At 44.4% G+C, this 24,399-nt stretch overlaps 1 protein-coding gene across 13 annotated transcripts in view; it reads left to right on the forward strand.

Moving 5' to 3' along the window:
- PECAM1 (platelet and endothelial cell adhesion molecule 1) overlaps positions 1 to 24,399 on the forward strand; it is a 77,114-nt gene that overhangs the window by 26,867 nt on the left and 25,848 nt on the right. For 9 of the 13 annotated variants that reach the window (XM_070561592.1, XM_070561594.1, XM_070561600.1 and 6 more), the window contains 9 exons: positions 3,357 to 3,650; positions 7,187 to 7,492; positions 10,961 to 11,233; positions 15,646 to 15,894; positions 17,200 to 17,475; positions 20,435 to 20,722; positions 21,363 to 21,470; positions 23,148 to 23,175; positions 23,885 to 23,961. In XM_070561592.1, coding sequence (XP_070417693.1) covers positions 3,357 to 3,650; positions 7,187 to 7,492; positions 10,961 to 11,233; positions 15,646 to 15,894; positions 17,200 to 17,475; positions 20,435 to 20,722; positions 21,363 to 21,470; positions 23,148 to 23,175; positions 23,885 to 23,961 — 1,899 coding nt within the window. Of the gene's footprint in view, positions 1 to 482; positions 802 to 3,356; positions 3,651 to 7,186; positions 7,493 to 10,960; positions 11,234 to 15,645; positions 15,895 to 17,199; positions 17,476 to 20,434; positions 20,723 to 21,362; positions 21,471 to 23,147; positions 23,176 to 23,884; positions 23,962 to 24,399 lie in introns of all 13 variants that reach the window. The other 4 variants (XM_070561598.1, XM_070561597.1, XM_070561596.1 and 1 more) reach the window with 1 other exon arrangement.

Consider the following 24,399-nt stretch of genomic DNA (forward strand, 5'->3'; position numbering starts at 1 on the left):
CACTTGCCCTCTTCCAGACCCAGCTCGGTGTCTCAGCCTGGGGTATAAGCACCATGGGTGTGCATTTCATTCAGGATGATGACAGTAAAGCAGCCCAACACAGCGGGATGACCAACACTGGGAGTCCGGAGAAGTCGCGGTACTTAACCTAGAAAATTAAAAAATGGTTTTCTTTGAAAAAATTCACTAGCAATATGGAGTCAAGATAGAGCTTTAGAGACTTCAAGACTCGAGTTAGTTTTATACCTGTGACTGACAGAATTTTGCTAACATTTCGTCTGTGCTAGAAATTGCTCCAATTCCTCAAACTCAGGTTCCCATTTACACTTACCATTATTATGTCCATTGTATGGATAAGCAAACTGAGGCTCAGAGAAGCTCAGAGACTTGCCAAAAGCCACATAGTTTGTGAGCAGAGGCGGGATTTGGTCCAGGCAGTCTGGCTTTGCACTCATCTTGGGCTCTCTGTTGTCTCCCAATAGAATCACTGTACTAAAAGCACGGCTTGAAATGAAGGAGGAGGAACTGAAGGGGCAGCGAGACCTGCCTGGCCCTACCTGGGAATGAGCCATGTGAATCGTCGGGAAACTAATTATGGTCCAAAGAAACTTCTGTTCTGAGAGCTCACCCAGCGGGCTCCTCAGGCCGGGAGCTAATCGAGTACAGAGAAAGACAGAAAAGGGAGTTCTAAAGATTAATGCTGCGGGAAACAACTCAGATTTAAACAGCCCCCTTGTTTCATCTTGTGGAGTGATCAGATGCCATTTTTTCTTAAATTAATTCCTCAGAAGAAAGTAATAGGTGTGGACCATTGTATTCATTTTAACACCTGAGATACGTCACAGAAAAATTAAATTCTAAATTGTTAAAAAAAAATGCTTAACTTTACTAAAAGAGGGGGAAAGAAAGATAATTTTCGCCAGTATCTCTAGCCAGCTAACTAGCTATATCTTTTCTTGTTTGAAAAATGATTTGGAATCACTTGTAAAAATTATATTCTTGTTTGAGAGCCTGAGCCACCTGATTTTAAGATGGTGTACTTCACATTTTCCCCAAAATTCCTCACCTACCATCCATTCTTTCTGCCCGTATATTGATCACAAAGATGTTTGAGGTTGTTTTTATGGCAGGAATTTGGAGAGTGAATATTTCCTAGCACTGACTAAGCCAGATCCATGTGCTTGAATAACAAACCATAGGGAAGGGAAGGCTGAGTGCTCTGAGATATATCAAGAAACGTGACTGGGATCCCAGATAGGATGCAGAAGGACCTATAGGCAGGTCCAAGAGGACCCTCAAAAGACAGACCTGCCCTGGTCTTCTCTGAAGCTTGGTCAAAAGTCCTGACTAATGAGCATAGTTCAGAACCTTCTAGCCTGAAAAATTTTCATAGCAGCGGCCCACCTCCAACCAATCAACAGACAGAGGTACTTATTAAACAGCCAGAGAGCATCCAATTTTTTTGTTTTGTTTTTAAACTTTTCCTTTTTCTCCCCAAAGCCCCCCGGTACATAGTTGTGTATTTTTAGTTGTGGGTCCTTCTAGCTGTGGCATGTGGGATGCCGCCTCAGCGTGGCCTGATGAGCAGTGCCGTGTCCGCGCCCAGGATCCAAACCCATGAAACCCTGGGCTGCCGAAGTGGAGCATGCAAACTTAACCCCTCGGCCACAGGGCCAGCCCCAAGCATCCAGTTTTAAGCAAGTCATCTTCCCATTAGCCCACCACTACAAATAAGTCTCAAAATGTGATCTCTAGGGGCTGGCCCCGTGGCCGAGTGGTTAAGTTTGCGCGCTCCGCTGCAGGCGGCCCAGTGTTTCGTTGGTTCGAATCCTGGGCGCGGACATGGCACTGCTCATCAGACCACGCTGAGGCAGCGTCCCACATACCACAACTAGAAGAACCCACAACGAAGAATATACAACTATGTACCGGGGGGCTTTGGGGAGAAAAAGGAAATAATAAAAAAAAAAAAAATCTTAAAAAAAAAAAAATGTGATCTCTAGTCAGATAAGCTGAATTCTGTTGATGGCCTATGGTTGCTGGATATAAGCCAATTAAATGCTGGAGGACATGGGCCAGAAATGATGCATTTGGTTGGTTGATCCAGGGCCTGGTTTCTGGCAGAGATCAGATAGCTAGTTGGGCATTGTGGCTGCTCTGGGTGCTTGGCCAGAGGTTCTTTTCCCTCATCAGTAGAGTAGAACCACTGCTCTTTGTTTCTCAGGGGCAGATGGTGATGGGAACTGCAGGTGGCTGCCTTAGAAGTGGTTTCAAGTTCTCATCCATCTGGTGAGAATTCTGAGTTTATCAGATAGAAAACACCAGCTGGGGGGCTGGCTCCATAGCTGAATGGTTAAGTTTGTGCGCTCGCTTCAGCTGCCTGGGGTTCGCCTGTTGGGATCCTGGACCTACCTGCTGCTCGTCAAGCTATGCTGTGATGGCATCCCACACAGAGGAACTAGAATGACTTACAACTAGGATATACAACTATGTACTGGGGCTTTGGGGGAAAAAAGCACCACCTGGGCCTGTGCTAATTTGGTCGGGCCTGGGTGGGGAAGGAAAGTTTCTGGGTGTGACCATCCAATTTTAGAACAGTGGTAGCCAGAGCCAGCCCAGTGGCTCGCAGCGGTTAAGTGAGCATGTTCTGCTTTGGCAGCTCGGGGTTCACCAGTTCGGATCCCGGGTGCGGACATGGCACCGCTTGGCAAGCCATGCTGTGGCAGGTGTCCCACATATAAAGTAGAGGAAGCTGGGCATGGATATTAGCTCAGGGCCAGTCTTCCTCAGCAAAAAGAGGAGGATTGGCAGCAGATGTTAGCTCAGGGCTAATCTTCCTTCAAAAAAAAAAAAGCCATTATTTATTAAGCAATTACTGTGTGCCAGTCACTATACTGGATGCTTTCCTGCTCCTCTCCTGTAAGTCTTGCAACAATCTACTAAGTGGGTATTATTCCCTATCTTACAGATGAGGAAGCTGAGCTTAGAGGTAATCGCCCAAGGTCACAAAGAAGGTGATGAGCCAGGACTTGAATGCTTGTCTGCCTAAATTCTATGGTTCCTCCAGGGGCTATAATGTGGCAGCTCACAAGCTGCATACATCTTATGTAAATGTTTTATTTTTCACACTCTGAAGGCCTCCACATTTCTTGGTGGGAATATGAACAGCTTAGTACCAACTGCCTCATGCTTGACCCACCATATACACTCATTACCTGCTTGGCCTCTGTAGGCATTTGGGACCCCCAAACACTACACTGCATAGGATGTGATAACACCGATACTAATGAAGGTCACCAGGATGATGTTGTTTCTGAGCTAACAGGTGTGTCTGCCCCCCTTTCCTTGGCATTTAGCTTTCACCATCAACAGCATCTACATGAAGATCCTGCCAAGGGACACGGTGCAAAATGGGGAGAACCTGACCCTGCAGTGCATCGTGGATGTCAGCACCACCTCACGAGTCAAGCCTAAGCACTCGCTGCTGTTCTATAAGGATGATGTGCTGTTTTACAACGTCTCCTCCATCGAGAACACAGAGAGTTATGTTATTCCCCAAGCCCGAGTCTATGACGCAGGGATCTACAAATGCAGTGTGATTCTAAACAACAAGCAGAAAACCACTGCAGAGTCCCAAGTGTTGGTAAAAGGTGAGTCCCTGGGATTGAACGTAGCTCCAGCTGAAGATGAAGCGTAACACATGCAGTAGCAAGAACAGTAATTGAATGAGTAGTAACAATGGATCTACCTGCCTGTCCATCTCCCTTCTCATTCATCTGCCTGGCATTTTCCTAACCTGAAAATGTAGGTATTAGCCATGCTCCCAGTATGCCAGACTATTTCTCACGTCATTGCCTTTGCACGTGTTATTCTCTATCCCAGGAATACCCTTCTTCTCATCTCTTTGTGAACTACTATTTTTCCTACAGTACTCGGCTCAGTGATCTCTTCTCTGACACTTTCCCAAACAAAATTAATCCCCTCCAGAGTCTCAGTCCTTACAGCTTGTATGCTGTCTCTACGTTCAGCGGTATTTATGTAAAGGCCATAGGGCTGAGTGTTGACACCGGATTCTGCAGTCACTCTGCCTGGATTCCAATCTGAGCAAGTCCCCAACTTCTCTAAACTTTAAAATTCTCATCAGTGAAATGAAGGTAATAAAAATACCCAGCTCAGGGAGTTACTGAGAGGATTAGACATGTGTAGGGAAAGTGCTTAACATAATTTCCAACTCATAATGAGTTCTCAATAAATGGCAACTATTATTTCACTCAATGTTGCAACTAATTCCCACACATCTGTCTACTCTTCTGGCCTGTGAGATCATGAGGAAAGAGAAGGAGTTTGATCTATTTTTGTATCTTGAACAAAGCATCTGGCTCATAGTAGGCACTCAATAAATGATTGTGGAATAAATTAAATAGATGAAAAGGGCAAGTAGAAATGGATAGGGGTTGAGAAACAGGAGAAAAATCACTGTGGGAAATTTAGGTTCATAGATACAGAGTTCCATTCATTCATTCATTCATTTACTCCCTCAAGAAACCTTTCCCAAGGCTGCAAGTCAGGAAATAACGAGGGCTAGACGTGAAAATGTAGCAGGCAGATCCCAGCAATGGAGGCAGTTAAAGTCTGGTGGGGAAGAAAGACATTTAAACAAATCATTACAGCCCCATAGTCATATGATACGGGTGCCTTGGGAGCACAAAGGCGGGAGGAAACAATTCTGCCTAGAGAAGTTAGGGACGGCTTCCTGGAGGAAGGCGCATTGGGTCCAGATACAGAGTTTGCTTGATGGAGAAGTGGGGCAAGGGCAGAGAATGGGAAGTAGCGTAAGAGTGAGAGAGCACAGGCTGAGACAGAGGTTAGTATCCAAGCAGAGAGCCCCGTGGTCAAATTCCCCAACCTCTTGGATTCTTCATTTCCTGAATCTAAAATAGGGATACCGAGGTAACTACGTGTATCCTTGAATGTTGTCTTGTTTTGAGGATTAAGTTGAATAGTGAATGAAGCATGCCTCAGTAACCAAGTGTTGAATGAAAGAATGGCTCATCATGTGTGAGGTGCTCAACCAGGCCATCCTTAGATGTTTTACACAAACAGGAATCAGGAAGAACCAGTGGGCAAGAGTTCCAGGGCATTTTTCTTTCATAAGTATACCATCTCTGACCACTTTCTTGTCAGTCTTTGAGGCCCACACAGGAGAACATGACTGCATCACCTTCTAGGCCAGTTCCTCCATGGGTGTCCTATGGACAGTCAGGGGACACGGCTGACCGGATATCCCTTTGTGCCATCAGGGGTAACAGCCACGGGGATGCACACCAGCTCTTCTTCATCTCCACTGAGGACATGGGAGGAATCAACAGATCTGGGCATTTACATTAGTGATGAGGAAAGTTTGGCAGGCCAAAAGTTTGGAAAATGTGTATTGAAAAGAAACGTGCTGGCAGGCTTTGGAAACTTAGGGTAATTTTTCTTAAAACTTGGATGATTTAATGGATAGAGTTGGTAAATTCAGCCCTGTGCTTCCCTGACAGCGGCTGCCATAAATGTCATTTCTGCATTTTTGTGCTCACTTGTATGATCAGAACATTCATACTATTATTACTTCCACTAATAAGAACTACCACTTAGTAGGCCCTCATGAGATGAACGGTTATTAGTGCTGTACACACATTTCACTTAACCCTTGCAATAGCACTGGGAGGGAAACATGGTTCCTCCCATTTACAGGTGTGGACACTGGGCTCAGAGAGGTTGAGCGGCATGCTCATGTCCTGTAGCTCGTCAGAGGCAAAACCAGAGTTAGTACCAAGATCTATTTGACTGCAAAGTTAGCCTCTTTAACTCTTGATATTATGATAGGTCTTTGAGGTAGACAAAAGGCAATTCATTCAACATTTTTTGAGTCCCTTCTCCAATCCAGGCCAACTGGATCCAACAATGAGTAAGAGAGGATCCCTTCCCTTGGAGAGCTCAGCGTAAAGCAGAGCGACACCTTCGCAAACATCTGCCACCACAGGTGAAAATAGTGGTATGAATACACTGTATGTCCATGACCCCATGTGATGACTTCCCAAGATCTCATTCCCAACAGGACAGTCCTCCGCCTCTGAACTGGGTGGGTCAAAAAGAAAAGATTCATAAGAGTCATAAGTGACTGGGTGAGGTGGCACATCCAGAAAGAGGCAGGTTTAGGGTGCAAGCAAGTCTGCCTGACTCTAAGATGGAGGTCATGACCACCAGACCATGGGGCCTGGACAGGACATCTAATCTCACCCAGGCTCTCCCAGCTCCCCGTAATTTGACCCTGGCTTACCACCCAGTGTACCGTCCCCTCCACTCTTTCTCTGACCTAGACAGCCCTCCTGAAAAGCCGCTCATACTCCTTGGCACAAGCAGTTCCCTGTGCCCATGTGCACCCCAAAATGCCTGTCCTTAACTCCCGTCCCACCTCATCTGTCCAAATAACGTCCTTCCTTCAAGATTTCTCTCAGACCCTGTTCCTTTCTAGAAACTTCTCTGATCCTCCAGGCAAAGAGGGCCTCTTCTTTTCCCCACTGCTCCATCACTCATTGTCTCTGTAACACGCTCTGATGCTTAGTTATTTCCAGTTTTGCTTTTTGAACTGGGAGGCCACAAGTTCCTCCTCTCTCCCACCCCTCCACCTCCACCCCAACCTCTGGCTTCGGAGCAAGACAGACCAGGAGTCAAATCTCATGAACTATGAACTTTTGGATGGGCTATGAACCTCTCTGAGCTCCACATTCTTCACGTATAAAGTAGGCATAAGTCCATCTTTCATGCGCACCCAGGATGTTTATTATGAGAATTACATGGGGTCGTGGATATAAAGTCAATCCTAGCTTGTGGCGGGCATTCAATAAAATATAACAACATAGTAATACTAATAAATGCTGGCTGTTTTGTTTTGCTTTGTTTTTTAACTGGGATTATAAATGTCGAAAGCACCGATCACATCTTAAACATGCTTTACGTTTCTTTAAAATAGCTGATACAGTGCTGGACACATACATACTCAATAATTACCTGGTAGGTAGCACTGGGTGTTCTGGGAACAAAGGACAAGAACCCTCAGATGGGTCAGTCACAACGACTCAGCTGGGGGAGGCTTCTGCTGCTAGATCCAACTGATAGTAATGAACTTTCTCTTTCCCTAAAGGAGTGCCCCGTCCCAGAGTGACGCTGGACAAGAAGGAGACCATAGAAGGCGGGACCGTGACGGTCAACTGTTCTGTCCCAGAGGAAAGGGCCCCAATACATTTCACCATTGAAAAACACGACCTAGACACAAAAGGTTTCCGGCAAAAAAGAGAAAAAACTTCACAGAAGCAGAATTTTGTGACGCTGGAATTTACAGTTGAGGAACAGGACCGTCTTTTATCATTCCATTGTCAAGCTAGCATCGTTTCTGGGAACCGTGTGGAGACCTCTGAATCCAGCAGGAGTGAACTGGTCACAGTGACAGGTCAGAGGCCTGCTCTTCTCTTTGTCATTCTTTCTGGTTTACTGGTTTGGTATGGGGCGAAAGACCACAGGGTCGGAGGGGCTGGGGACTTCTGGTGGGGCTGCTGTTCTCAAGACTGTTCTTAATCACTTAATAAGTTTTCAAACTTTTTGACTGTGACACAGTTAAAAATATATATATATATATATGTATATATATACACACGTATTTATAGATTTCCCAAACAAAAGTTTTGCAAACAGTACTTAACCTTAATTTATGATACATTTTGCTATTTTTTTATTCTAGTCTATTTCAGTTTTTGAAAACAGTGGCCACAACTCACAGAAATGATGCATTGTGTGACCTGTGGTTTGGAAACCACAGCTTTATGCCACTGTGCATTGGGTACCAGGAAGCGGGGTCTGGAGGGGATCAAAAGGGAACCGGGGCCCGTTCCTCAGCCTTTGCCCCCAACATTTGATGAGGAACTCTCCTGTTCTGCCCACCTTCCCATCACCAAGACATTGCACAAATAGGAAACAAATGAGATGACCTGAGAAATTCTCTTAGGAAAGAAACGCAACAGCAGAGGGAAGCCTGAGTGTGAGTGTCCAGGACAAAGAGACCTCCAGGACGGGTGACCAGCAGCTCCCGGTGACCTGTGGGACAAGGACTCGTGAGGCAGGGAAGAGTCAAGGAAAGGCAGACTCTAATGCAGATAGCCTCAAATATTTTCAAAAGAGGAGCCCTAAAGTTTGTCATAAATGATCCTCTGCCTTTGGCACCTTACTTCACCCCTGCTCGTTGTGTATGCACATATGTATACATATATATACATAATATATAATATTATATATTATGCATAATATTATGTATACATAGTAATTTTCTGATTATAATTCATGATGTGGCTTAAATTTTCAGAAAATATGATACGATATAAAGTGACAATCATTTATGGTACCATTACTTGCAGAAAACCACTTGTATGTTCCTCTAGACTTATTCTGCTTATATGTTCATACACACACACAGAGTTTTTGTTTGTTTTTCCAAAAAATAGGACCTATCAAACATACTATTTTATAACTTCTTTTTTTTTTTTTGAGGAAGATTAGCTCTGAGCTAACATCTGCCAATCCTCCTCTTTTTGCTGAGGAAGACTGGCCCTGAGCTAACATCCATGCCCATCTTCCTCCACTTTATATGTGGGACGCCTACCACAGCATGGCATGCCAAGCGGTGTCACATCCACACCCGGAATCCGAACCGGCGAACCCCGGCCGCCAAAGTGGAATGTGCGCACTTAACCGCTGCTCAACTGGGCGGGCCCCAATATAACTTCTTTTTAACTTAACAGTACATTATGGACTTTTTTTTTAAAAGGTTGGCACCTGAGCTAACAACTCTTGCCAATCCTCTTTATTTTTTTCTACTTTTTTCTCCCCAAATCCCCCCAGTATATAGTTGTATATTTTAGTTGTGAGTCCTTCTAGTTGTGGCATGTGGGATGCCACCTCAGCGTGGCCTGATGAGTGGTACCATGTCCTCGCCCAGGTTCCAGACCGGCGAAACCCTGGGCTGCCGAAGCAGAGCGTGCAAACTTAACCACTCGGCCTCGGGGCCAGCCCCTGGACTTTTGTCTGTGTAGAGAAATGTAGATCTACATCATTTTAGTGGCAACTTAGAATTCTGTTATAGGGATGTGCCATAATTTATTTACCTCATTTTCTACTGATCGACCATTAGGTATTTTCCCAGTTTTTGCTACTAAAACAACCTTGCAATGGATATACTTTACCTATAACTTGCGTACTTCTGCGAGTATTTTATTATTATTGTTTATGGGGTTGATTTCCAGCAGTTAAATTGTTGGTTCAAATGTTTTGTGCATTTTCAATATTGATAGATATTGCCGTAGTGCTCCTCAAAATGGCCGAACATTTCCATCAAAAGTGATGCCAGTATTTATTTTCCCATATCCTTACCAACACGGAGTATTATCAGTGTTTTATTATTTTTGTCAACTGAATCAAAGCACAATGATACATCATTGTCACGATTTGTACCTTTTTGGTCTTGAGTGAGGTTGAGAATGTTCTTTATGTTTATTGGCCTGTTACATTTTCCCCCCCTGAACTGCCCATATATGCTTTGCCCATTTTTACTGCTTCTCATTGATTTGTGTGAGCCCTTTATAAATTAAAGCATTTAGTTCTTTGTCAGGTACTATGTAGATATTTCTCCCGGTTTCTCATTTGCCTTTATTTTATGACGTTTTCCTTAAAGAAGCTTTTAATCTTTAGTTAATGAAATTTATTCGTCTTCTTTCTTTATGGTATCTCAGTTTTGTGATTCATACCTAAAGTTCCTCTACACGCCAAGATTATTAAAGGAAACAACTCACCCATGTTTTCTCTTACAATTTTTTGTGGTTTAATTTTTTTCTGCCTTTAGGTCTCTGGTGCATCTGGAGTTAATTTGGGTGTAAGAAACAACCCTTCAGTTATTACTAAGCTCCCTAACGGCAGTTGCTGAGAGTCTTAAAAGATGTCCTCTCTTTTATGACTTTTCCTCAGCAAAGTAGACTTTTTTCTTAAATGATAGCTTTTTATAGCGAATAAATATAGTGGGCCTAGCCCTACTTCCCTCACCGTCTCCTGAAGCTCCCATGCCCTGGTATCTGACCCAGATTTTATTAAAACAGTGTTTTTCAAACTACGTGAGTCAGGAAGTCAATTTAATCAGTCATGGCCAGCATTTTTAAAAAAGAAATAGAATAGGGGCTGGCCCCGTGGCCGAGTGGTTAAGTTCGCGCGCTCCGCTGCAGGCAGCCCAGTGTTTCGTTGGTTTGAATCCTGGGCACGGACATGGCACTGCTCATCAGACCACGCTGAGGCAGCGTCCCACATGCCACAACTAGAAGGACCCACAACGAAGAATACACAACTATGTACCGGGGGGCTTTGGGGAGAAAAAGGAAAAAAAAAAAAAAGAAATAGAATAGAATAGCAATCACTTTATTGGGGCATATGGTTATTTAAATAAGCATTTCCATGAAGTGGCACAGTACACACGGTTGTCACTTTTGAAAGCTATGGAATATTTATGCTGAAATGCCAGAGTTCCAGCCTAGAAAATCCTTGGTGGCCACACGGAAGAGTCTGTCCAACCGTTATAGTTATTTCTGAGGTCATTTGAAGAAGGTTCTGCAGATGAGATCTAGAGAAGGTGGTTTGGCCTTTGGGAAGCTCAAGAAAGTTAAAGAATTGCAGGTAAGAAGACTGAAGATGCAAGAGTGAGTGAGAAGGGAGGAAGCATCAGAGCAGCCAAGGTGAAGGTTTTTGAGAGGAAAGGTTGAATTTTTTTTTAATTAATAAGGAAAAACAGTGATTAGCAATGAAAAGAGCAGAAGAGGAGAGAAAGTACCTTTTCCCCCCGCCCATATTTAAAGCTGAGTCCAACTGACTTGTCCTCTTCTTGTAGAATCCTTCTCTATGCCCAAATTCAACGTGAGCCCCCAGGGAAAGATCACAGAAGGAGAACAGCTCCGCATTGTGTGCACCATTCAAGTGAGGCACTTGGCCCAGTTTCCAGAAATCATAATCCAGAAGGACAAGGTGATTGTGGCACACAGTAATCATGGCAGTGAGGCTGTCTACTCAGTGATGGCCATGATGGAACACAACGGCAACTACACATGCAAAGTGGAAGCCAGTCGGATATCCAAGGTCACCAGCATCATGGTCAACATCACAGGTAGGTCTGCTGCTGGAGGCTGTTGGCATATGGCAGGCTCAAGAAACATATGTGCTGGAATCCAGGGTGGCCAATGAGAGCTGCTCTTTCTGCCCCTGCTTGTCTGGGTGAAGGTACTCGGGGGGGACATGGTGCTCATGGGGAAAAGTCAACGCAGAGCAAGTACGCATGTAGCTGTGGTGGTTGAGGGTGAAGGTACAAAATCTCAACCCTGCTACTCGCTACTTCAGGAGCCTCGGGTGAGTTATTAAGCTTCTCGTTGCCACAACTGTGAGATGGGCATAATGACAGCACTCACCTATAGGACTGTTACAGTGACCAAATGACATGACTCTGCCATAAGCAGCCTCGTATGGAATAAGCACTCAGTGAATCTTAGTGTTTCTATTATTATATCACATTTATCTTTCCTCTGTGCCAACCACTGTGCTAGATCCCAGACGTAAGTCCTATGACAGGGTCAGGAGTGAGAAAGCATTCGTAAACTCAAAAATAATAGTAACGATTCCCCTTTGTTGAATGCTGTGTACTGATTTACATACATTTTCATTTCATGCTCGTATCGTGCTATGAGGTAGGTATTATGATCCTGGTTTTATGGATGTGGAAACTGAGGCTGAGAGGTTAGGTAACTCACCCAGTGATCACAGGGTTACCACGTGGCAGAGCAAGAGTCACCCCAGGCCCATTTGACTTCCAAACCCCTTCACTTAAAAGTTCCCTTGGACTTCGTCCCCTTTGCCTGGCTTTACTTCTCTCTGTAGCACTCATCACCAAAAAAAACGTACTCTACCTCTTCCTGTTTGTTGTATATATTCAGGCACTAGAATGTAAGCTGATGAGGGCAAGAACAGTACCTATTTTATTCAGTGCTATATCCTGAACACCTAGAACTGCGCCTGTGCATAGTAGGAATTCAATATGTATTTGTTGGATGAATGAATGAGCATTGGATGATAGTGTTTCAGAGATCAGAGAGAGTCAGCACTTCTTGGTTCCCAGGTGAAAGTGTTCATTCATTCACTTATTTACTAAAAACCTCCTATGTGTCAAGCATTGAGTGTACAGTCACAGGGACAGACCCCAGTGTCATAGGCTGCTAACTACCCAACCGAGAGATTGGCATATGTGTTGGATCCTGCTTGTCTATAGTGTGTGCTAGCAATGTAGTTTATTATTGATAATGACAAATATTTTGATGGCATGTGATTTTTTCACTGATAGGATATATTATCTCATTAAAGAAAAGTATTCAATTCAACATATATTGAGCACCTTCTGTATGCTGGGCAACTTATTGGGGATAGAGAGCCGCCTAAGCCAGGCTTTGCCTTTAAAGAATTCACAGATGTAAATAGACCATTAGAATGCAGTGCAGTGAGCAAGTACAATATAGGGATGGGCATTCTGCTCTAAGAGCAGAAGGGAGCAAGTGGTGAACACATGGACTCTTTCACCAATTAGAGCTTCATCCTTACCCCGTGGGTCAGGCTGCTTTAGGAAAGCATAAAGCATCATTGGACCATAACATGCTATTGTAGCTGATCACCCACATCCAGAAGTCTGTGGCATGCAGGTCGTGCAAGTCACTCAGTAGATCAGTCTCCTCGGCCAAGAAGGCAGTGTTATGCTCAGCCTGCCCTTCTCACCCTCTCGGGCTGGTGCTCTTTGCTCCTGAGCTCTGTCCTTTCTGTGTGGCGCTAACCAAGCCACACCAGGGCTGGCGGGCAAGCACCCTTGTATCCAAGTTCTACCGTGCCTTTGGACATGTCTCCAGGCCCACTGAGGCATCTGCTTTCCCACACCCCTGTTGCTATCAAGCCTCCCTGTAAATGGCTCTTTCTAGTGATGTTGGAGACTCACAATAATTTTGTGAATATGAAAATCATTGAATTAGTCATTTGTCTTTGGATAGAAAAAGGGTTTATTCCACCCTGCACTGTCCACCTTTTCAGATCCAATCTGTTCCCATGTGCTGCCAGGTCTCTCAACGCTGTCCTGTCTCCTCATCTCTATAGTCACACCCTAACACTGGCCCTCGCACCAATGAGGGATCTCCCTGAGCACCTCTGTTCCAAGGCGTCCTTCAGCCAGCTGCAGGAGAAGCCCTCCTAAAATGGCCCCTGCTCAACATCACTATTCATGGGCTTAAATTCCCACACAGTCCTGATCCTTCGCCTTGACCTCTCCCCCTGCCAAACATCCCTCCCTACTCTGCCTAGAACACCCTTTCCCCTTGGCCACTGGAAAGCTTCTGTTGTCCTTAAAGACCAAGCCCCAAATCTCCCTCCAGGCTCCCCTAGGTACAGTCCCATGGTCACATCTCAGTTCCCATTGCCCTCTGCTCCTATCTTCACGTCAACAGTCACTGTAAAAACTTAGCATCTGTCTCCATCACTCTGTGTGAGCTCTTGAAGAACCAAGTCTGTAGCTCAATTCACCTTACATTGTTGATTCTTAGCACAGAGCCTGTCACATGGTAGGAGCTCAATAAATATTCATTCAATGAGTGAGTAAGAGACTGATCCTTACTAGTCCATATCATGGTCCTGCCAGTCTGTTTAAATTGCCTCCTTTACAAACAGACCATTCCCCAACATTTCAGTCCTAATTCTAAGCTATCTTGCACCTACCTCAGAAAGATGGTTTCTATTTTTACATCTTTGTTTTACATATTTTTAAATGTAGAGTCATTGTTGTGGGATTTTTTCCTAAGTCATTTATTCACATTCTTTGGTATCTGCCCAATGAGGTTGTAAGACACTTTAGGATGTCAGTTTCTTTGGTTCCTTTTCCCCACTCCCAACCTAGAGCTTTGGATGGTGCTCTAAAAACAGATAAGTCAATACTTACTATATGGAAGGAAGGGTGGGATGGACCTTAATGAAATATAGATTAATTATTGAGATACCACCTTACTTGAAGTTTTATTTTATTCCCTGTCAAAGAAACTAGGAAGACATTGTGGACTGATTATGATGGAAATAACTTCCATAGCTAGGTAACATCAGTGATGACAGTGACAGTGTTGATTTGTATCACCAAACCTGTATGGCAGGTAAATTTAGAGCCAAAGGTAGTACTTGATTCCCTGACTCTTCGTTGCATCCTCAAACCTCTAACCCAAGAATCTTTCCTAAGAGGATTTGAGTCTCGGCCCCTTTCTCAATATGCAGATAGTCTCCAGAGTTACTGACTCCTTCTTCTTTCTGCATTAAGGGCCATAACTGTGAAGTCAGTGTGCATTTGTTTACGTGCAGGATCCAAGCCTTCACATTGGTTAAGTAGTTAAAAAGTAATTTCCCTGTAGCTGAAAATAAAAACACATACCATAACTATGAAATGTCGATATATTTCAAGAAATATTTAAATAAGGAAATGACAAGGCTTCTTAAAAGTCAGCTTCAGTCTTTACTACTGTTGACGTCCAAACTAAATTATGGCACTAAAATGCCATAGGTAGCGTGGAATGCTATGGCTTACAAAGTACTTGACCTTGGGAGGCTTCAGGGGTCGTCTTCATCCTTCTCAGTGGGCAGCGTTGGAGGATGATGGCCAGCCGCCACTCCCCCTCAACCTCACGCTGTCACTCTGCTTCCAGTCTGGGCCCCTCCAACCTCATCCGTTCTCCTCCCAGAGATCTCCCTACAACACATATCAGATGCCATTCCCCTGACCCAGACTCTCCCTGCTTCCATTGCCCTGAGGATACAGTCCATACTTCTTTGTTGGTTCCCAAGGTCCTTCCAGATCCACAAGCCTTCCTTTGGCCTCTTCTACTCCCAGTGTGTTCCCGGACGACTGCACTTTCAGGTGCTCGAACCTCCTGTGAGGGCTTCCATATGCTGTTCCCTCTGCCTCAAACACTGCTCTTTGCCTGGATAACTTCCTCCAAGAGTCCGTTCCTGATTCCCCAAGCCTGGGTTCAGCGTCTCCTCTATGGGCTCTTCTGAAAACACTGTGTCTGAATCACCCACTGAATGTAAACACTTTGAAGTCAGGGGCTGTTTCTTTTTCTCTGCTATCTCCACAATGCTAAGCAAGATGCCCAGCACAAAGAGAGCCTGAAATAAATACTTGTGGAATAAAACATATGAGTGAATGAATAATTGGGTGAATGCATGAATCGTTACTTGCTGCATTATAAATTGCAAAACTTTTCTAATCCATGTCTGTGGAATAAATTGGATTAACAAGGGCGGAAAACCTGTCTTTAGAATCCCAGGCAAAGAATGAGCCCTAGCTCTTTAATTGTGTGATTATCAGGTATATGAGAAGCAAAGGAAAACTTTTTGCAGGAAATTAGCGGTTGGTTCTGCCAAAATCAGCTTGGCCAAGGGCATCTCTGTAAAGGAGCTTTGGGAGTGGTGCCCAGAAATATCTTACCCCATTCCCATTCACTGGTTTTTCAGAGCTATTTTCCAAGCCGAAGCTGGAATCTCCCACCATACGTCTGGACAAGGGTGGAAGCTTGGACTTGTGGTGCTCCATTCCAGGAGCGCCTACAGCCAACTTCACCATCCAGAAGGGACACACGGTTGTGTCTCAGTCTCAAAATTTCACCAAGATAGCCTCAAAGTGGGACAGCGGGACATATACCTGCACCGCAGGCATCGGCAAGGTGGTCAAGAAAAGCAACACGGTCCAGATAGCCGTGTGTGGTGAGTACGTCCCCACTGGCTCAGAGAGTCTTGGGACTGAGTGGGAAAAAGGGAATTTATCACCAGCTGCCACCATCTCCAGTCTGAAGGCAGATCAGATTGAGGCAAGGTAAGAATTCAAGGGAAAGAGAGGAGTGAAACCGAGAGACCCAACAGGAACAAGTGGGTATTCCTGCTCAGAGCTCAGGAGAAGGATAATACAGAGAAGATTCTGTTAGCAACAATCAAGTTCATGGTTTTGTGGTGGCTGCACGCTGTTGATGTGGACTCTGAATTAGCAAGATTCTGGTTGCTGGAGCAGGCACTCACCCGAAAGTTCAGCGAGGAAACACCACTTAGTCAATGCTAAAGTTTAAGATGTAAGCTCCAGTTTTAAATCCATATCATGGCTGACCAGAAGGGCTAGAACTTCCGGTGGGCAGAATGTAGGTATTGGGACCACCCAAAGCCATGCTTCTCACACTTGACTGTGCATCCAAAACCTGGTTAGAAGGCAGGTCAGATGGGGCCAGATTCCACATCTCTAAGTAGCACCTTGGGCATGCTGGGCCCCACACCATATTTTGAGTACAGGGATTCTACATGAATGTGGAACTCTGGTCAAGCTGTCGCTATCACTGTTACTGTTCAGTTCTGGTCCTGCAGGCTAACCTGTGACTGTGACTGTGGTTGATCCAGCCAAGACTGTAGTCTCAATTGAACCAGGGTTTTAGTCTATTGTCAACTCTCTAACCAGCTAACTCAAAAGGAAATAACGCAAGAGGCAAATGCGGGTCATTACATTTTGATTCTTAGTGTTGTTATTCTTTGGAAGAGGTCATTTTATTTTACAAGCTTCGTAAATAAGCTAACTTCTAAATAACGACCCGGAAGAATTCTTGTTTATTGAGGCATTCAATTTTCTATCAGGAGAGGCTGAGGCACTGGGAATTGTTTAAAAATACATCCTGGTTGGGCATTTGTTATATTTTTATGCTTTTCTTGTGTCTTTTCTCAATACAAAAAGATATGGATGTGTGTACATGTGCATGTGAGATATATGAAAATAGAAACATATATTTAAAGGGATGTAATGTTTTTCTCGATTGTGTCACCCTTTTTTGTTTGCATCATTCTCTTTTCCTCTCCCTCCTCACCACAAACACACACATTACCCGTCAGTCTTAAAGGAGTTCTGTAAACGTAGATAAGGCAGGTAGGCATTTAAAATTACGATAATGACAGAAAAAGCAAAGCCCAGAGTTTGGAGAAGTAAGCTCTTGGAGTGGATGCTCTGCTTCAGATTGTTTCTCTCTGTCATTCTAGAAATGCTCTCCAAGCCCAAGATTTTTCGTGACTCCAAATCTGAGGTGATAAAAGGACAGGCCATAGAAGTCAGTTGCCAATCCAGTGACGGAACCTCGCCTATTTTTTATCAACTTTTTAAAGCAAATAATGTTTTGAAGAGTCATAACATGAGCTCAAATGAGCCTGCGGTATTCAAAGATAACCCAACAAAGGACGTTGAATACTACTGTATCGTGGATAATTGCCATTCCCACACCAAAATGGTCAGTGAAGTTCTGCGGGTCAAGGTGATAGGTAAGTTGCTGTGCTATGAGAAGAAGTCACGTGGGATTGGGGCTTTAGTTCACATTTTCAAAGGTTTGGGGGTGTCCAGGGATTGTGTGGACGAGAAAAGTGGGTGGTATTTGTACAAAGTCCATAAACATGACATGTGGTAAAGAAGGACCAAGGCTGAGGTAAATGGGGCCAGAAGATATCTGGGGACTATTGGTGTGACCTGTGTCATCTCTTTTCAGAAACATTCAAGCAAACTGCTAAGATATAAGAGCAAAGTGTCCCGGCTTCAGGAAGCACTAAAATTCTGCTTTTGGGGCTTCCTTAGCATTTGCTCCTTTTTAGATGAACTGACAGCCTTCTCTGAGAACTGGCGACCAGAGCTCTTCTCTATAATTGACCTTTGATGGGGCAAACTCTGTCATGTGCACAACCCGCAGCCAGCAGAGCTGCTGGCTATAATGTCGTGGGACTTGCCTCTCATACTCAAGAGAGATATACCATTGTCCTGGGGAGGCTCTTTTTCCGTGAGCCTCTATCTTGTGCCTCTCAGAAGGCCTTAGGAGTGCCATTGCTTGCATCTCTGAGACAGTCTGTATCCTGTTGTAAAAATCTTAGTAAGGCTTCCTCCTCTTTCTTCTTGTTTAATAACTGCTTATCTTCATGTACCATGTGGACATCCTGAGTTGGATAGAGTCCTGCTTCTGTTAATGTATAGTCTAAGAGTAGCCATACTTTTCAAATTAACATCATATATATAAAGCACCTAACGCTATAGGGCATACAAAAAAATAAAACAGATTCTTTGTTTTCAATGGTATAACAAGAACACAGGATCTCCTGATTAAATAGCTGATTAAAATTAATATATTTGGATAACAGTGCAAACAAGCATAGAAAAAGTGTTACTAGGCAACACATGATTAATTGTCACATGAACTATCCTTACAATGATGGTGATAGGAATTTAGGGCATGAAAGACATCATCTAGCTTGAGTGGGAAGAGCTGGGTTAGAAGCCAGGACTTGACAATGTTGGGCAGAGAGAGCTAGAGATGGCCTACCAGTCTCATCAAATACATGAGCAAAGGCCCCATGGAGCAGTTCAAAAGGCTGGGTAAATCAGATGGCTGGAGACAAAGGTTGGGAATGGAGAATCACTGGATATAAACTGAAAAAGTGACTGAGCCCAACTGCAAAGGGCATCAAATGCCAGTCTTAGGAGTAGGGAATTTGTCCTATGTGCATTGAAGAACCAGAAGAGGGAAGGAGGGCATGATGAGAATGGTGTCTTGGAAAGATTAACCTGGTGACCCTATCAGTTAGAAGGAGTGGAGACTTCAGACCTCATAATACCTTAAGAAGCTAATGTAGAAACCCATGTAAATCTGTTAGTTTAAAATGGGTCAACATTAGTGGCTAATATTTACTGAGCCCTGGCCATGTGCCCACGCCTGTGTGAAGTATTTTAGTACATTATTCCCATTAATACTTACAATAGCCATGTAAGACCCATAATATTATCCTTGTTTTATGACAAGGCAACTAAGGCTTAAGACAGACAGCTGGTTGGCAGTAGAGCTGGGAATTGAGGGGCAGTCTGGCTCCTGAGCCCAACTTGCTACCACCCGCTTGTGCTTTGCAACAAGAGAGGCTGTGGGGTCAGGCTGCACACTCCAGGAATCTGCCCTTGTGGTTGACTTCCATGATTCCATCCCGGGCCTGGTGTTCCCTCTTGTTGGACCAGCAGCTCCATGGGCTGGCCACCCACTGCACTCATAAGAGGGTGATTCGTAAGTCAGGTGCCAGTCTGCCGACCACTCCATTCTCACACTAATAGGAAGATCATTTAGGGAAGACTATTTAAGATCAGAATTTTGGCAGCTGGACATGGAGCCAGGGAAAGAGGATACAGGAGGAAGATGAGTCCTGCTTGGATCTGCTGGGAGTGAGGGGCTGGCAAGACTTCCAGGTGGAAATGCCCAGGTAAAAATCAAGACTTAGCATTCAAGGAAGTCCTCTGGACTAGAGCTATATATTTAGGCATTAAGGGCTCTATGTTTATGTGTTGAATGCACAAATAGAAGTTATGATGTACATGAGGTCAGCAAAGAGGAGAATGGAGATGGAAAACTGGGCACTGAATATTCAGAAAGTCCACATTTAAGGAGTGAAAGAAGAAAAGCTGTTGAATAAAGAGGGAATGACAGGTGCAGGGTGAAGGGCATCAGGGTTCTCTTCACAGAGGTCCAGACAAAGCTCGAAAGGAAGGGCTGAGGGACAGTGGAGAGCTGTAGGGAAGCCAAGGGTGGGAAGACTGGAAGAACATCCACTATGGGGTGCAATCTGCAGGGGACTCTGGGATGAGTTAGGAGGGGATCAGATGACCTTTCAAGTTTCTTCACAACCAGAGATAGAGTGCAGTTTCAGAAGCAGAGGGACAGAAGTCAGATTTCAGGGGTAACGAGAAGGTGAGGAAAGAGGATGTGAAAGCAATAGGTTTAGACCACTCATAAAGGGAGAAGGAGAAAAACAGGACCAGAGCTAGAGAAGGTAGTGGTCAAGGTTCTTTGTTTGTAAGATCTGGAAGTAGCTATGCATCTTTGTGAGCAGAGGGAGAGAAATACACACACACACACATAGCACAATAGACCCCAACATAACATATACGTTAATCTTATAGTGAAGCTGAGTGGTCAGGAATACTTGAGGTGGTAAGTGAAGGGAGGTGCCCCTAGCATCTTGTGTTTAATCAACACTTGAGGACTGGAGGCGTCTGTTGCTGCCCTGCTTGGCTAATCAGAGGAGGAACTGTGAAGGATGTGGCATGAGAGGAGTGATTTGAATAAAGAGGACAATCCCTAAAGGGCAAATCTGAGTCACAGTGAAAGGAGGCTGGCCATGAGTGATGGCAGTGTCGTTTTTCTTCTTTTCCCCTTTCCCTTCTTTTCTCAGTGCTAATCTTTTTCCTGCTTTTCAGCCCCGGTGGAGGAGGTTAAGCTCTCTATCCTGTTGACTGAGGTGGTGGAGACGGGGAAGCCCATTGTGCTTCGATGCTCCGTGAACAATGCGTCTGGTCCAATCACCTACACGTTTTACAGAGAAAAGGAGGGCAAGCCCTTCTACCAAGTCATATCGAATGAGACCCAAGCCATTTGGCATGAGTCGCAGGCGAGTAAGGAGCAGGAGGGACAGTATTATTGCACAGCCTCCAACAGAGCCAACCTTGCCAAAAAGGTCCCCCAAAGCAACGCGCTCACAGTTAGAGGTAAGTCAAGGTCTCAGTGGTGAGATACAGTGTAGCCATCAAGGGCGAAGCCACAAAGCTCACCACTTGTAAGAGGAAGTGGGTCTGAATTAAGCACATCTTACTGAGGATTAAGAGACCAGTGTCCTCCAGGCTCTTTGGTCACAAGTGACAGAAACCCACTCAAATTGGTTATTATAAGGAAATGGAAGTATTTCACACAGTAGTAATTCCAAATTCTTGGCAGAGAGGTACCAATTGGCCCATCTTGAGTCAAATGTCCACTCAAGAACCACCCGTGGCCAAGGAGATTGGGTCATGCAGAAAGGACATGGTTAGAGGAACCCACCTTTGTGGGTAGAGGGTGATTTCTAGAGAAGGGGTAGGCTGAACAGACCCCAGAAAGGAGTCTACTTCAGACCTGTGGTTCTTTAAGACCACAGCTGACTCTGCTTCTACCAAAAGCAACTACTTCCACACCAGCTATGAACAAGAGTCCCTCAGAGGTAGATGCTCAGTGCAAGATGTGGTTACGAAGACTGTCAAAATCAGTCTTATTTGTTGCTTAAGACTGAGAGTATTTCTTCCTGGCAGAGGAAAAACCTGTTTAAATTTTTAATCTAAATTTTTAATTTTGTATTTAAATTTTTGTTATTTCTAGTCTTTCTTTCCCCGTGGAAGAAAGGACTTATTGCAGTGGTCATCATTGGAGTGATAATTGCTCTCTTGATACTCGGGGCCAGATGCTATTTTCTGAAGAAAGCCAAAGGTGAGCACAGTTCTTTCATTCCATTCTGATCGGTTGCCCTTGCTAGAAACCAGCCGTGGATGTGTGGGGCTTCAGCTCCGTGGGGGGCTGGCGCTCTGCCCCAGCGGGAGCTGAGGAGATGTAACTGAGGACAGTGTTTTTCTCCTTCGAGTGTCACTTCAATAACCAAAGATTTTTGGCTCTGGTGGGAGTGGAGCTTTTCTGGTCCCTGGTTTTAGCTAGGCAAAAATGAAAATAATTGCTCTCCAAGTTGGGCACCCCAGAAAAGATGAATTTGGGGGGGAAATTGCTACTACATGTGGTCAGATGAAGCTGATTCTGTGGATTTGGCTACACCTGGTCCAGCAGTTAGTAGAGTGGGTGTGAGTGTTATGGACGTGCTCACACACACGCTAAATGCCTTCCAACAAGTCCAACAGTTTTACCGTGATCTCTACCCGGTGCTTGGGATTGGCCATGCACAGATAGGAAGCCAGGATCACCCGCCGACACTCAGGAATCAGTCAGTTAGCCTGGACTCAAGGAAAAGGGCACAGCATCAGTATATTCCGCAAACATTTTTGTGGGATAGGGTGGGCTCTGTGGGAGCCCCTGGGGCTGCCGGGCACAGGTGGGGGCAGATGGGATGAAGAGGGGCCCTGGGCTTTTTCTGGAGCAAGAAAGCTACAACCCCTCTGGTAAGACAGGCTCCAGAACGAACCCCTTCCTAAGGCTGACCCTGGCCTTTGTCTCAGGCCAGCGAGGAATTGAAAGTACAAGGACTGATTTAGCCTTACTTTTTGGAATGGTCCTGAATCAAAGAAATAGTTGCTTGTTTATGTGGCTAATCTAGTTCCTGTACTATTGTCTTCATCTCTATCACATTCCACTAAGAAAATCGCTCCTGGCTGAAACAGTCAAAATGTCATATTTCTGGGGGAAATGATGCAAAATCTCTCAGCGTAACACCAAGAGAAGACCTACTTTGTTTGTTTGTTCTTAATTTTCTTTCTCTTTCCTTTCTTTTCTGTTTTTTTTTTTTTTTTTTTTTTGAGGAAGATTAGCCCTGAGCTAACATCTGCCGCCAATCCTCCATTTTTTGCTGAGGAAGACTGGCCCTGAGCTAACATCCATGCCCATCTTCCTCTATTTTATATGTGGGGCGCCCGCCACATCATGGCTTGACGAGCAGTGTGCAGGTCCGCACCCAGGATCCAAACCAGCAAACCCTAAGCCACCAAAGTGGAACATGCAAACTTAACCGATGCACCACGGAGCTGGCCCCTTTTCTTTTTTTTTTTAAGTGGAAATATATTTGGCTTTCTTTTCTTTTCTTTTTTGAGGAAGATTAGCCCTGAGCTAACATCTGCTGCTAATCCTCCTCTTTTTGCTGAGGAAGATGGGCCCTAAGCTGACATCTGTGCCCATCTTCCTCTACTTTATATGTGGGATGCCTGCCACAGAGTGGTTTGATAAGGGGTGGACAGGTCCACACCTGGGATCTGAACCAGCGAACCCCAGGTTGCTGAGGTGGAGTGCGTGAACTTAACAGCTGCACCACTGGGCTGGCCCCTCTTTTCTTTTTTTTATGGGTATTGAATCGTCAAGAAAGTCAAATATGGTTGAAGTGAGTATTCTTATCTGGTATGGACATGGGTACTTTATACTGACTTTGGTTTTTCTCTTTCTCTTTTAAAGCCAAGCAGAATCCAGTGGCGATGCCCAGGTCAGTGTGTGTACCTGAAAGAGAGGTGGCTGCTCTCTGGGCATGGATAGACTTATGTGTAGGGACATTCTGGTCATTAGAAAGTTTTCAATGGTTCTTGGAAAGCTCAGAAAAATAAGGGCCTTGGGTGTGGGTAGTGTACGGTTATGTGTGTGTGTGTGTTTATGTATTTGTCTCAGTGGAAGATTGCCAAGTGTCCTTTCATGGGATGGAATAGCTTTATTCCAAGATCCTGTCCTTCCTACACAGTTCCTTGTGAAATCCCCTTTTCCATGTGAAATTTTAATGGTAGTAGATGGAATTTTAAAATTTTACTTACTTGGCAAAATAGAGTTGGTCTAAAAAAATCGTTGTACCATTTTTACTGTTCTAGAAATCCAAAATCCAAAAGTATGGAAATGATAGCTCTGTTGCTGGAAGAAACTGTAGCACAGGATGAGGAATTCAAGGGGTTGAGATCCATCTGATAAAGGGCTCCTGGTATTCGTGTGCCCTTTGGACCTAGCACTTATTTTAACAGCAGAAAGTTTTTATCAAATAATCTTAGAGCTGAAAAAAAATGTTAGTCTTCCAAATGAGAGAGTAAAGTTTTCCCAACTTCAGAAAACTCTTCCTGATTTTCTCATGATCTTTCCTTGATTATTTTGTTGGTTTGGAGTTAAAGCCAAAAAATTGATATATTTTTTTCCTTTTCAAATTTCATTTCAAGGCTGGGAGCACCACTTCTGAACTCCAACAACGAGAAGATGTTGTCAGATCCCAATACTGAAGCCAACAGACATTATGGTACAGTCATGGTTTCCTGAAGTTGCTAAGAGTTTTTCCCAACTTGCTAAACTTTCCCCTTACCCCCTCCTAGAAGCAGAATCTGTAGGTGATGGGGTTAAAGTTGGAAGGGAAACCATCTTCTAGCAGGTGCACTTAATGTAATCAGTTGCTGGATGGTGAGCTGATAAGCAAAACAAAAACTAAAGAGGAAAGGCAGAACATTTTCCTCTAATGTCGCCACCTTCTAAATATCCCAAAGAATGAAAGGTGGGGAGTAATCATAATGTTGTGGATACCCGTCCTGGGTTATCTTCAAAGACTTTGAACATTGCCCAACTGGAATCATTCTCCATTTGTAAGACAGAGACCAGAGACCAGATTAAGGCATGGATAAAACATCTTCTCAGATGGAATTATTTATTACAAGCACAAGATAGTTCCACTTCAAACTCGCCA

Source organism: Equus przewalskii, chromosome 10 (genome assembly GCF_037783145.1).
Source record: "Equus przewalskii isolate Varuska chromosome 10, EquPr2, whole genome shotgun sequence".
NCBI lineage: Eukaryota > Metazoa > Chordata > Mammalia > Perissodactyla > Equidae > Equus > Equus przewalskii.